The sequence below is a fragment of the Carcharodon carcharias genome, chromosome 20 (assembly GCF_017639515.1).
Source record: "Carcharodon carcharias isolate sCarCar2 chromosome 20, sCarCar2.pri, whole genome shotgun sequence".
NCBI lineage: Eukaryota > Metazoa > Chordata > Chondrichthyes > Lamniformes > Lamnidae > Carcharodon > Carcharodon carcharias.
In genome coordinates, this window is record NC_054486.1 from 101,592,035 (window position 1) to 101,604,393 (window position 12,359).

At 45.2% G+C, this 12,359-nt stretch overlaps 1 protein-coding gene across 8 annotated transcripts in view; it reads left to right on the plus strand.

Moving 5' to 3' along the window:
• Window positions 1-12,359, plus strand: part of adck1 (aarF domain containing kinase 1) — a 514,542-nt gene that overhangs the window by 409,207 nt on the left and 92,976 nt on the right. The window contains exon 10 of one of the 8 annotated variants that reach the window (XM_041215332.1): window positions 8,605-8,685. The exons of the other annotated variants lie outside the window; for them this stretch is intronic. Coding sequence (XP_041071266.1) covers window positions 8,605-8,625 — 21 coding nt within the window. The 3' untranslated portion in view covers window positions 8,626-8,685. Of the gene's footprint in view, window positions 1-8,604; window positions 8,686-12,359 lie in introns of those variants that run through there. 8 annotated transcript variants of the gene reach the window in all.

The following is a 12,359-nucleotide window of genomic DNA, read 5'->3' on the forward strand; positions in this document are numbered from 1 at the left end:
TAGAGTTTGAGGAGCTCAGAGATCAGGTTGTAGGGATGGAGCAGATTACAGAGATACGAGGGGCAAAGCCATGTAGAGATTTGAACTCGAGAATTTTAAAACGGAGGCATTCAGTGACTGGGAGCTACTATGGTCAGCGAGCACAGGGCTGGTGACTGAATGGGACTTGGCGCTAATTAACACATGGGCAGCAGATTTGGGCGTTATTACTGCACAGGGCGATTTCACTTAAAGTGTGTGGATGTACGGATTCATGTCACAAAAATTCAAACCAAGTTTCTCACGGTTCTTCCCCCTCACGAAAGCTCCACTTGTGAATTCTCCAAACATAACTAAAGTTAAAAGACCAGATTTGCATTGATTGTACACAAGCCTGAACCAGTTCATCACCTTAAACCCTCCCTCCCCCATTCCACAGACCGCAGCCCACCTCAAACCCTAACTTCAGCTCCCAACCTCTGTGACTGACACTTCCAACTGTGGGGTGTGCAATCCTTCAAAAAGCCACAGAAAGCCTGTGGCCATATCTTGCCAGCTTAGTTGCTATCTTGCTGCAGGCAAGACGGCCCTCCTCTTTAGTAGCAATGGAAACCGGAGCTCACTGCAAACCACACTGGAGGCCTTTCAGAGCCACTTCAGTGGCCTAGAAAATAACTGGCTGCCTGTTGCTTAACATCAAAAAAAAAGAAATAATCAGGCTTCTGTTTGGACCTTGCCACATCTCTATCTGCCAGATGCTGTTGGCGTGGATCAGTTACCACATCCCCGCGCCCTGATTAAAGTGTCAAACCTGACTGGGCAATTTTGAAAACACAATTCATCGCCACACTTTCCCCAGCTCGACTGCGTACGCTGATTTGTTCAAGACTGTTGAATCATTTTAGGGGCTGTGTCTCCAAAAGTTGACAACATTTCTCTCATTTGTGACTGGAAGAAGGAAGGTTCCCTCACCTCGCTGTGTGCCTGATACATGGTGAATGAAACAAGAAGCTTTGTATTTGGTTGTTGTTCCAATAGAAATCACAAGTCTGTTTTCACACACTGTATTTAAGATTTTAATAGTAATCTTCCCACTATATTCATGATATTGCAAAACCATGGCAACCAGAGGAATTAAAACTTCGCCCTTCAGCACCAACACCCTCCACCCACCAGACACCACCAGAGTACACTTATACTGCTGAGGAGGGTATCAGATACTCTGATGAATGATCTTCGGTGTCTACTATTCTGCCAAATGCCAATTGACAAATTGTGCTAGTGTAAATTCAAGCAGTATCTTTACAATATATTAAGCATGTTATATATGGTGAGCACTCAGAATCACAGTGCAGACGAGGCCCTCCGGCCCATCGAGTCTGCACCGACACGTGAGAAACACCTGACCTACCTACCTAAACCCATTTACCAGCACCTGGCCCACAGCCTTGAATGTTATGTTGTGCCAAGTGCTCATCCAGGTACTTTTTAAAGGAGGTGAGGCAACCCGCCTCCACCATCCTCCCAGGCAGCACATTCCAGACCAGACTCCTTGTCCAAATTTATTCCACTTCCTGTTTTTATGTAACATTTTATGTCTCAGTGTTTACAGAGGGGCCAAACTGATCCTAGTATTCCCAGAGCCTTGCTCAGCGAACACCAAACCTTCCTGACACCAGACCCCTGACTCCACTCCTATTGCTGAACCCAGAGTCACTTAAGGGTCATCATAATAAGGGTATTTGCCCCACCGAGTTTCCATGTAGCACTATGCAGTTACTGTAGCGGGATGGTCATTCAATGGAGTGATTCATCAGGGAAGGAGGCCTTTTGGCCCATTGTGCCTGTGCTGCTTCATTGAAAGGATTATCCAATTTGTACCACTCCCCTGCTCTTTCCCCAGTGTTTTGCAAAAACATCCAACTCCACTTTTAACTTCTCCTCTTTAGCCCTATTTTTCTGGCTTTGGTCCTCGCTCCCTCCTTGCCTTTTTCTTTCCTTGGGTTCAAATGCTGCACTAGATCGACTACCTTATTTATATCGATGATCATCTATATGTTTGTGTTATGTCTGCTGCCCTTCCTGCCTCACTTTGAGCATTGCACTTCCTGGCCTGGGGTTACATTTCGTGATTTGCTCAAAATTTTCTGATCATAAAACTGTCAAAGGGTAATGAGCTGTAACTGTAGCAATTAGGGTTAGTGCCCTTAAAGGGACTCACCAGTTACATGCTTTAGTAGCAGAATAATACATTGGGGACAATTTTATCCGAACGCTCCTGTCAGCAAACTAACAGGATTTTAAACCCTGACCCATTTCAGTTGCCATTGAAGTCAACAGGACAGTGATGTCGGGTGGGGTCTAACACCAGCCTTCCACATAATTGTGTGGGATGCCCACATGGCAAGTTAGATTGAAATGACCCCCATCATATCTTAAAGGGTCTCATGAAGAAACGTTTACACTAACCTAATGTGGACACTGCCACTCCAATGCTTCAAAACTGATGTATTTGGAAGTAAAATTTGCTATCCTGACCTTGTGTATAGTAAACATGGAACAATACTTGTCTCAGGAATACCTGACACCACTCAGTAAATTTATCACAGTAATCTAATCATGCTCATAAATAATGTATCTACAGCACTCAAACTTTGCTCTTGTGCATCTATGACTAAGTCTGAGCCCCGGCGTTGAATTACGACCTTGCCTGTAATCCTGTATCATGTTTGAGGTTCTGCCATACAATGCACAGCTGGCACTACCATTGTGCACCCAGTTTGTTAAGTGCAACAAAGGTGACATAATGTAGATGAAAAGTTAATAGTGGTGACTGTGAGAAGTAGAAGCTGGAACATGGATCTGTGTGCAATTTTTACTCAAACTAGACAATGGGAAAACATACAAGATAACCTATCATTTTTAAAACTGTGGTTCATCTTCTTTGGTTGCTAAAGTTGGTGGAAGGGAAACACTTTCCATTTTAGGGTCAAGTATTGCCAGGCAGGGTGAAACCCCAAAACAAAAACAGAATTACCTGGAAAAACTCAGCAGGTCTGGCAGCATCGGCGGAGAAGATAAGAGTTGACGTTTCGAGTCCTCATGACCCTTCGACAGAACCCCTTCTGATCCGTCAAGCTGTGTGTCTCTTCCAAACTCAGAGGAGACCCAATCAAGTACCAGCCTCTTAGAATGAGAAGACAAGCTACTGGTCAGCTTTGTGCAGCAGGACAGGCATTGAAACTAACGTGAACACTGCCCAAACTTCTTTCAGGCTAGATCCTGATAGCTGACAGACAATTACTTGAGCCAATGGGATGTGAGTTCAAACGCTGCCCTGGCAGTTTGAGAATCTGAATTCAGTTTTGAAAAATATGGAAGTTGAAAATATTTTGTCAATAAAAATGAACGTGAAGCTATCAGATTGTTGTAAACCACTGATGTCATATGGGGAAGGAAGCCTGCCATCCTTACTCGAATGGGCCCACATGTGACGCCAGCCCATACCAACGTGCTCAACTCTTCACTGCTCTCTGAAGCTGCCGAGCAAGCCAGACAGCTGTATGAAATTGTAGCAGTTTATCTGGGCGGTTCTAAAGGACAATCCTAGGGGAGAATTTTCACGTTGGTGTGCAGGGGTGGGCCTGACACACCGATGCTGTAAATGACGCGCAGTGATGTCGGGCGTGCGCCCCGATGTCACCGCGCGTCATTCAGATCTTCCGCTCGCGTGCCTGCCATACTGTCAAAGGCCTGTTAAGGCCATTAATAAACCAATCAAACTAATTCTCAAATAAAAGCAAAAAACTGCGGATGCTGGAAATCCAAAACAAAAACAAAAATACCTGGGAAAACTCAGCACGTCTGGCAGCATCTGCGGAGATGAACACAGTTAACGTTTCGAGTCCGTATGACTCTTCAACAAAACTAAGGGAAAATAGAAAAGAGGTGAAATATAAGCTGGTTTAAGGCGGGAGGGGTGGGACAGGTAAACTAATTCTCAACGCTGTCCGTCCAACCTTAAGGCCCTCGCGTTTTTCAAGACACCTCATCCTGAAGGTTTTATCAAGTAAATAAATATTTTTTCCACAATTCCTAAACATGTGATACTGTCGCATGAGGGGAGATGTCTGAATAATTTTTATCTTTCTTTATTTCAAACTTTCCATAAGAACTTAATCTCCCTGAGGCAGCTCCGTACCTCAGGGAGATTTCTGCCCTCTTTTGCGCGTGCCCTCCCTCCTCCTCCCCCCGCCTGCACCGGTAACACTGAGTGCTACTGGGCACGCATCACGCTGGGTGGGCCTTAATCGGGGCTTAAAAGGCCCTTGGGCTGTAAATGACGGCGCGCAGACAATCACGGGCAGCTATTGGCACCCCGCCCGCTCCTGACCAGCCTGCCCGACGGGGAGAAAATTCTGCCCCTAATGTCGGGTGGGCTGTTCTAAAGTCGGTTGGATAGTTCTCATGTCAGGTGGGTGGTTCTAATTTCTGGTAGGCGTGTCTAAAGTCAAGTTGACATGCCTAAACTCCGGCGAGTGGTCCTAAAGTCGATGATCTTTGTAGAGAGGGTTGGCAATTCTGAAGTCAGCTGGATGGTTCTAATGTCGGTTCTGAAGTCTGCCGCCTTCACATCTAGGGATGCGCAATAAACTTTAGATAAATTAATTAATTCTTCACCCTCTCCACATCTCCCTCCAGAACGTATGTTTACTTTTGAACAAGATCCTTGCCGTCCATGAGCTTATTGTGGATGATCACATTTGACATTATGGCCATGACAGAAACATGGCTGAGGGGTAGTGACATTTTCCCCTTTAACAAAGCTTCCCTGTCTGGCTATACTTCCACCTTTTGCCCCATGACCCTCTCAAACCATCATACCAGTGGTGTAGCCCTTAACTATAAATCACACCACGGCCTGTCTCCCAACTTATCAGGCAATATATCTTCTCAGTTCTGTGGAAGGGTCATGAGGACTCGAAACGTCAACTCTTTTCTTCTCCGCCGATGCTGCCAGACCTGGTGAGTTTTTCCAGGTAATTCTGTTTTTGTTTTGGATTTCCAGCATCCGCAGTTTTTTGTTTTTATCTCATTAATATATCTTCTCTGCTTTCCTCCCTCACCCTCTGCACTGAATGACCAATGGCCATCCTCTGTGATTTTTAACCTCCAACTCAGCCATTCTTGCTCTCTCTAATCTGAGATTACTGCCTTCCTCTCTCTCTTCACTAAACTTCTCTGTTCATACAAACTCTGCTACTCAAATAAACTGCAACCTCCTTGCTCTTGCCATCCCACATGGCCTCACTACTCCCATTGTTACTATCATTGATAAGGCAAACTCTGATCATTTTCTTGTATCGCACTCTAACCATATTCCACTCCCCACCCCCAGTCCAGCCCCACTACTTTCTGTGTCCAATTCTGGAAAAAATCTCTCCTTCAAGTCACTTACGACTGCACTTTCAAATTCCCAACTATCTAGTCTACAATTCATCATGACATTTCTGCAGCTACTGATTAACCAGATCACACCCTCTCCCACTACCTTCAATGTCCTCACTCTCTCTCACCGTAATCAGCCCCCTCCAGTATATCTTGGATCACTTAAGTCCAAGAGATGCAAATTTAAATGACTTTGGCAAACCACTGGTTTAACCATCCAACTAAAATTGATAATCATATAATAATATATTAATTATAATATACTAATAAATTATCAGATTCATAAAATTGCTCAATATTCAAAGATTATCCAGGATCATCCAAGATCATCTCTTCACCACCACAGCCTGCCTTCTTAAGCCACCCTGCCTTCTCCGCCTTCACTTCTGACAGTAAGTGTGAGGAGCTCACGGATTTCTTGTCACAAAGCTTGAGACTATCCATTCAGCTGCCTCTCTGCTTCTCTGTCTTCCCCTAGCCCACCAGGTAAACTTCCTCATATGTGCACTACTGCCCTCGCCCTGAATTCATGTCTTTCTCTCAATTCTACCTCATCCCCTTCATTGATCTCTGAGCTATTCCCACTTCCCCTTCACATCTGCTGTTGTCATCACTTTACTCAAATAATCTACCCTTAACCCCTCTGTCCTTACAAAATACGACCCCCTTACCAACCTCCCTTTCCTCGCCAAAGTTGAGTTCTGCTGAAGGGTCATGAGGACTCGAAACGACAACTTTGTTCTTCTCCGCCGATGCTGCTAGACCTGCTGAGTTTTTCCAGGTATTTCTGTTTTTGTCCTTGAGTGCATTGTTGTTTCCAAAATTTGTGCTTATCTTTCCCATAATTCCATGTTTGAATCCATCCAATCAGCTTTCCGACCCAGCTACAGTAATGAAATGCCCCTTGCCAAAATCACAAATGACTGATTGTGATTGTAAGGAATCCCTCCTTATCCTTCTCAACCAGTCTGCAGCTTTGTACTAGAGTTGACTGCACCATTATCCTCCAATTTCTCTCCCCCGTCTCCGAGCTGGATAGAACTGCCTTAGCTTGGTTCAATTCTTTATCTATCAAATCATCATCAGAGAATCACCTGTATTCCCTAAGGATCCGCTTTTATTCCTCAAGTAATTATTCCCTTGGTCCCTTTTTATTCCTCAAGTGCAGGCTACCCCTTGGTGGTAACAGGCTGTGCAAGTATACTGACAACATTCAGCTCAATCTCCCCATCACTTTTTTGGACACCTTCACTGTCTCTGATTTGTCATAATGCATGTTCAACTTCAAATATTCAATGAGCAGAAATTTCCTCCAAATAAATATTGGATAGACCGAAGCAATTGTCCTTGGTGCCCATCACAAAATCTGTTCCCTGATGATCATTTCCATCCCTGGCAAGCTGAGTAAACCAGTGTGTAACCTTGGCGTTGTGTTTGAGCCGGAATGAGCTTCTGACCTCATATTTGCACCATCACTAAAGTCACCTACTTCCGCCTCTCCGTAACATCGCCTGACTTTGTCCCATGCTGAAACCCTCATCCAGGCCTTTGGTACCTCTAGGCTTGACTATTCCAATGTCATCATGGCTGCCCTCCCATCTTCTATGGTGTTTAAACGTGCTCATCCACAACTCTCCTGCCAGTGCCCCAACTCAGTCCCATTCACCCATCACCCCAATACTTGCTGATCTTCACTGGTGACTGATCTAGCAACACCTTGACCTTGAAACCTTCATCCTTGCTTTCAAATCCCTCCATGACCTCACCCCCTCAACCACCACCACCCCCACCTGGCCAATCTCTGTAACCTCCTCCAGCCGTACAATCCTCGACAGTATCAGTGTTCATTCAATTCCTGGCCTCTTGCGCATCACCAATATTAATCACTCCACCATTGGTGGCTGTGCCTTCAGCTGTCTAGGCCCCAAGTTCTGGAATTCTTCCCCTAGACCTCCCTGCCTCTCTTCCCCGTTCTCTTTTAAAATGGTCCTTAAAACCTACATCTTTGATCAAGCTTTTGGCCAATTGTCCTGAAATCTCTTCCTTTGGCTTTCACTCTTGTTAAAAGACTTGGATCATTTTATGATACTCAATAAACTAAAGAAATGTACACTGTTGTTGTTGGGAGTGTCTTAGCCCTCTGGCATAATTTGAATTTGAACCTCAGTCCGAGAGGGGCAGCGGTCGAACGCACCAGATCCCTGCTATTCAATTATCACTTGAAGGGTACATCATTATTCTTTTAATAAATGGTATCCTTGCCAGCCCCAACCAGTCTGCTCCAAAGGCACGTCAAAAGATTTGGAGAATTAAAAATACATTATCCTTTGTGTGAATTTGGGTAATTGCTTCATCATTTTAATATTAATTCAAATTCAATAATTTATGTGCCAGCGGCTCAGCTAAAATATCCCTTTTCACTAAGATTGATGTTTCAATTTAAAATGTGTTAAACTGCTCTACGATCAACAGTGTTAGAGAAGAATATTTTTTTCTCTGAAGGAGCTCTGTGCTCCATTCAGTGTGCCGTGGCATTACCCATATGTGTGAGGCACAGCTGGTGATACTAGGAACTCAGATGTATATTTAAGAACATAAACTTTCTTAGTATCAGCAAAAACGCATTATGCTTAACAAGCCTCTTCAAGTCTAATACATTCAAAGCTGCCTATATTTCAACTTAAGTGTCCGCCTTGGCTCAGGAGGTAACATTCTTGCCTCTGAGTCAAATAGTCGTGGGTTCAAGTTTCACTCCAGAGATTTGAGCACTGAATTTAGGCTGACACTCCCAGTACAGTACTGAGGGAATGCTGCAGTGTCAGAGATGCTGTTGTTTGGATGAAACGTTATATCGAGCTCCTACCTGATGTGTCAGGTGGACCTAAAAGATTCCATGGCACCATTTGAAGAGGAGCAGCAAAATCCTCCCAGTGTTCTAACACTTGCCCCTCAACCAACAGATTAAAAACATACTCTTGTCATTTACCTCATGGATGTTTTGTGGGATTTTGCTGTGTGTAAATTGACAGCTGTATTTTTTTACATGGCTACACTGACTATTCTTCAACAGTACATAATTGGCTCTAAAGCACTTTGCGACATCCTGAACTCATGAAAGGCACTAAATAAATGCGAGCTCTTTCTTTAACCTTCCCTCACTCTGTTCCCTTTCCACAGACCAGTCCAATTCCTCTTTGAATCTACTTATCCTGCCTACTTCAGTGATCCTTCTGTTCAGTTATTCTGCAACACTGCGACTCTTTGTAGGATGAGTGTCACCTAGTCTTTCATCATGTCTCTTATCTCAAGTGGATGATCTCATCGTTTGAAGAGGAGCAGGGGAGTTCTCCCCACTGGCATGTGTAATATTTTTTCTCTCAACTAACATTGCTGTAATTGTGCACAAGTTACCTGCTGCATTTCCAATTTTAGATTAATGACTGCACTTCAAAAGTTCTTCATTTTTGTAAGTTGCTTTGGGAAGCCCTGAGGATGTGAAAGGTACTTCTTTCCTTCTATGGATTCCCAAAATTTAACTTGTCTCCTTCTAGTCTTCCGCTGTCGTAGACAATTTGCCATGAGGGTAGTTTACACTAACTTCCATAGAGCAAGTGGAAGGGCCCTAATTAAACAGATCTTTTGCATCGGTTATGCAGTGCTAGAAAGGATCTCAACTCCACTTGACACTTGCCCTGAGTTGCATTATTGAAATTGGGCATTGAATGTGTCGAGAATTCTTGTTTGGACTCGTGCCCCATTATAATGAAAAGGGAAAACACTGGAAATACTCAGCAGTTCTGGCAGCATTTTTAAAAAAAATTTGTTTTTATTCATTCATGGGATGTGGGCAATGCTGGCTGGGCCAGCATTTATTGCTCATCCCTAATTGCCCTTGAGAAGGTGGTGGTGAGCTGCCTTCTTGAATCGCTGCAGTCCATGTGGTATAGGTATACCCACAGTGATGTTAGGGAAGGAGTTCCAGGATTTTGACCTAGCGACGGTGAAGGAAAGGCGATATATTTCCGAGTCAGGATGGTGAGTCACTTGGAGGGGAACTTACAGGTGGTCGTGTTGCCATGTGTCTGCTGCCCTTGTCCTTCTAGATGATAGTGGTCGTGGGTTTGGAAAGCACTGTCTAAGGAGCCTCGGTGAGTTCCTGCAGTGCATCTTGTAGATGGTACACACTGCTGCCACTGTGCATAGGTGGTGGAGGGAGTGAATGTTTGTGGATGTGGTGCCAACCAAATGGGTTGCTTTGTCCTGGATGGTGTCAGGCTTCTTGAGTGTTGTGGGAGCTGCACTCATCCAAGCAAGTGGAGAGTATTCCATCACACTCCTGACTTGTGCCTTGTAGATGGTGGACAGGCTTTGGGGAGTCAGGAAGTGAATTACTCGCTACAGGATTCCTAGCCTCTGACCTGCTCTTGTAACCACAGTATTTATATTGACCAGTTCAGTTTCTGGTTAATGGTAACCACCAGGATGTAGATAGAGAAACAAAGTTAACATTTCGGGCCTGTGCTTGAACAATGCCTCACTATAGTTATAGTTAATGGATAGCTCTCTTACCTCCAGCTGGCATGCACAGAGAAGACAGGCCTGGGAAATGGTTTGGGGAGACAAACTGACGCACTGTGAATCCAGTCTGCCAATACAACAGAATACTATAGCGCTGCAGCAGTACCTTTGCCAATGGACTGCGGCAGTTCAAGAAGTCAGTGCACCACCAGCTTCTCTAGGGCAATTAGTTTTGGGCAGTAATTGCTGGTCTTGTCAGCGATGGCCACATCTCATGAACAAGTTAATTCAGAAAACAAGAACTATGATAGCAACTCATTGCCCTGGCTCTCTTTCTCTTTATGATAGCCAATGGTATAGTGCTGCTGGGGCGCACCAGAGCGCCGCTCCAGCATCTTCGATTTCAAGCAAACTTGTAAATGCAATGAAAAACCTGGACATTGAAATGACTGATGTTTGAAAAGTGCTGTAAAGCAGATCAAATCCAATCACAGGCTGGCTCCTGCCTGCATCTGCACTAGTGAGCAAAGAGCGGGAAGATAAGTATTGAAGGTAAGTTTCAGGGCCCGGAGCGAGAGGCAGCTGGAGAGGTGGTGCAGGGGCCCAGGCAAAGCAGCCGGAGCTGCAGTGTGGTGCCCAGGGGAGGCAGCCGGAGCGGCGATGCGGAGCCCAGGCGAGGTAAATGGAGCAATGGAGCCCACTGGCATCTGAGTAAATGAGTGACTGGAGCCTGAGAGAGAGAGTATGAGGGGATGGGGGGAGAAAGAGTGTGAGGGGATGGGGAGAGAGAGAGTATGAGGGGATGGAGGGAGAGAGAATATCAGGGGATGGGAGAGAGAGAGCATAAGGGGATGGGGGAAAGAGAGCATGAGGGGATGGGGGAAAGAGAGCATGAGGGGATGGGAGAGAGAGATTGTGAGGGGATGGATGGGGGAAAGGGAGTATGAGGGGGTGGTGGAGAGTGAGGGGTGGAGGAGAGTGTGACTGGGTGGGAGAGAGAGAGTGTGTGGCGTTGGGGAGAAAGAAAGTACGAAAGAATGGATCGGGGGAGAGAGAGCATGAGGTGATGGGGAGAGAGAATGTGAGGTATGGATGGGGAGAGATTGTGAGAGGGTGGAGGAGAGTGTGAGGGCATGGAGGAGAGATAGTGAGGCAATGGGAAGGGAGAGAGAGAGTGGGAGGGGATAGGGAGGAGATAGAGTGTAGGGGTGGGGGTGAGAGTGTAGGGGTGGGGGTGAGAGGGTGGGGGAGCATGAGGGGGTGGAATAGAGAGAGTGGGGGAGTGGAGAGAGAGAGTATATGGGGGAGAGAGAGTCGGGGGGGGAATAGTGTGGTGGCGGGAGGAGAGAGGGTGGGGAGAGAGAGTGATTCACATTAATTCCTCAGCTGTGATGGCCTAAGGATGTGAGATGTGGTATAGTGTTTGTATCCCCTGCTGGTAGCTTTACATGGAACTTATAGCACAGAAGCAATCCATTTGGCCTACCCCATCTATGTTGGTGTTTATGTTCTACACAAGCCTCCTCCGCTCCTTCTTGATTACACCATCAGGGTAACCTTCAGTTTCCTTTTTCCTCATGTGTTATCAACTTCCTTGAATGTATCTATACTAGAATCATAGAATGGTTATAGTACAGGAGGAGGCCATTCAGCACATTGTCTCTGTGTCAGTTCTCTGCAACTCAGTTAGTCCCAATCCTCGACCTTTTCCCTGTAGCCCAGCAAAATGTTTCTCTTCAGATAATTATCCAGTTCCCTTTTGAAAACCGCAATTGAATTTGTCTCCACCACACGCCCATACAGCGCTTTCCAGATCCAAACCACTTGTTATAGAAAGAGGCTTTATCTCATGTTGTCTCTTTTTTTGTCAGGGGTTTCTCGATCTTCTGCCGATGGGAACAATTTCTCCCCATTTACAGTCTCCAGACCCCTCATGATTTTGAACCCTCTAACAAATCTCCTCTCAACCTTCTCTTCACAAAGGAGAACAGCCCCAGCTTTGCCAATATATCGACATAACTGAAGTCTCTAATCCACGGAACCATTCTCGTAAATCTTTTCTGCACCCTTTCTAAACCTTCACATCCTTCCCGTTGAGGCTGAATCAGTGTTTTATGAAGGCTCATAACTTACTTGCTTTTCTTTCTTTGCCCCAATATATAAAACCCAGGATTCAGTATAATTTATTAACTGCTTTCTTAACCTGTCCTATCACCTTCAATGATTTACTCACATATACACCCAGGTCCCTCTGCTCCTGCATTTCCTTTAGAATTATACCCTTTATGTTGTCATTCTTTTGACCAAAATATATCACTTAACACTTCCCTACATTAAATTTCATCTGCCATGTGTCTGCCCATTCCACCAGCCTGTCTATACCCTCTTGAAGTCTATCATTATCCTTCACACAG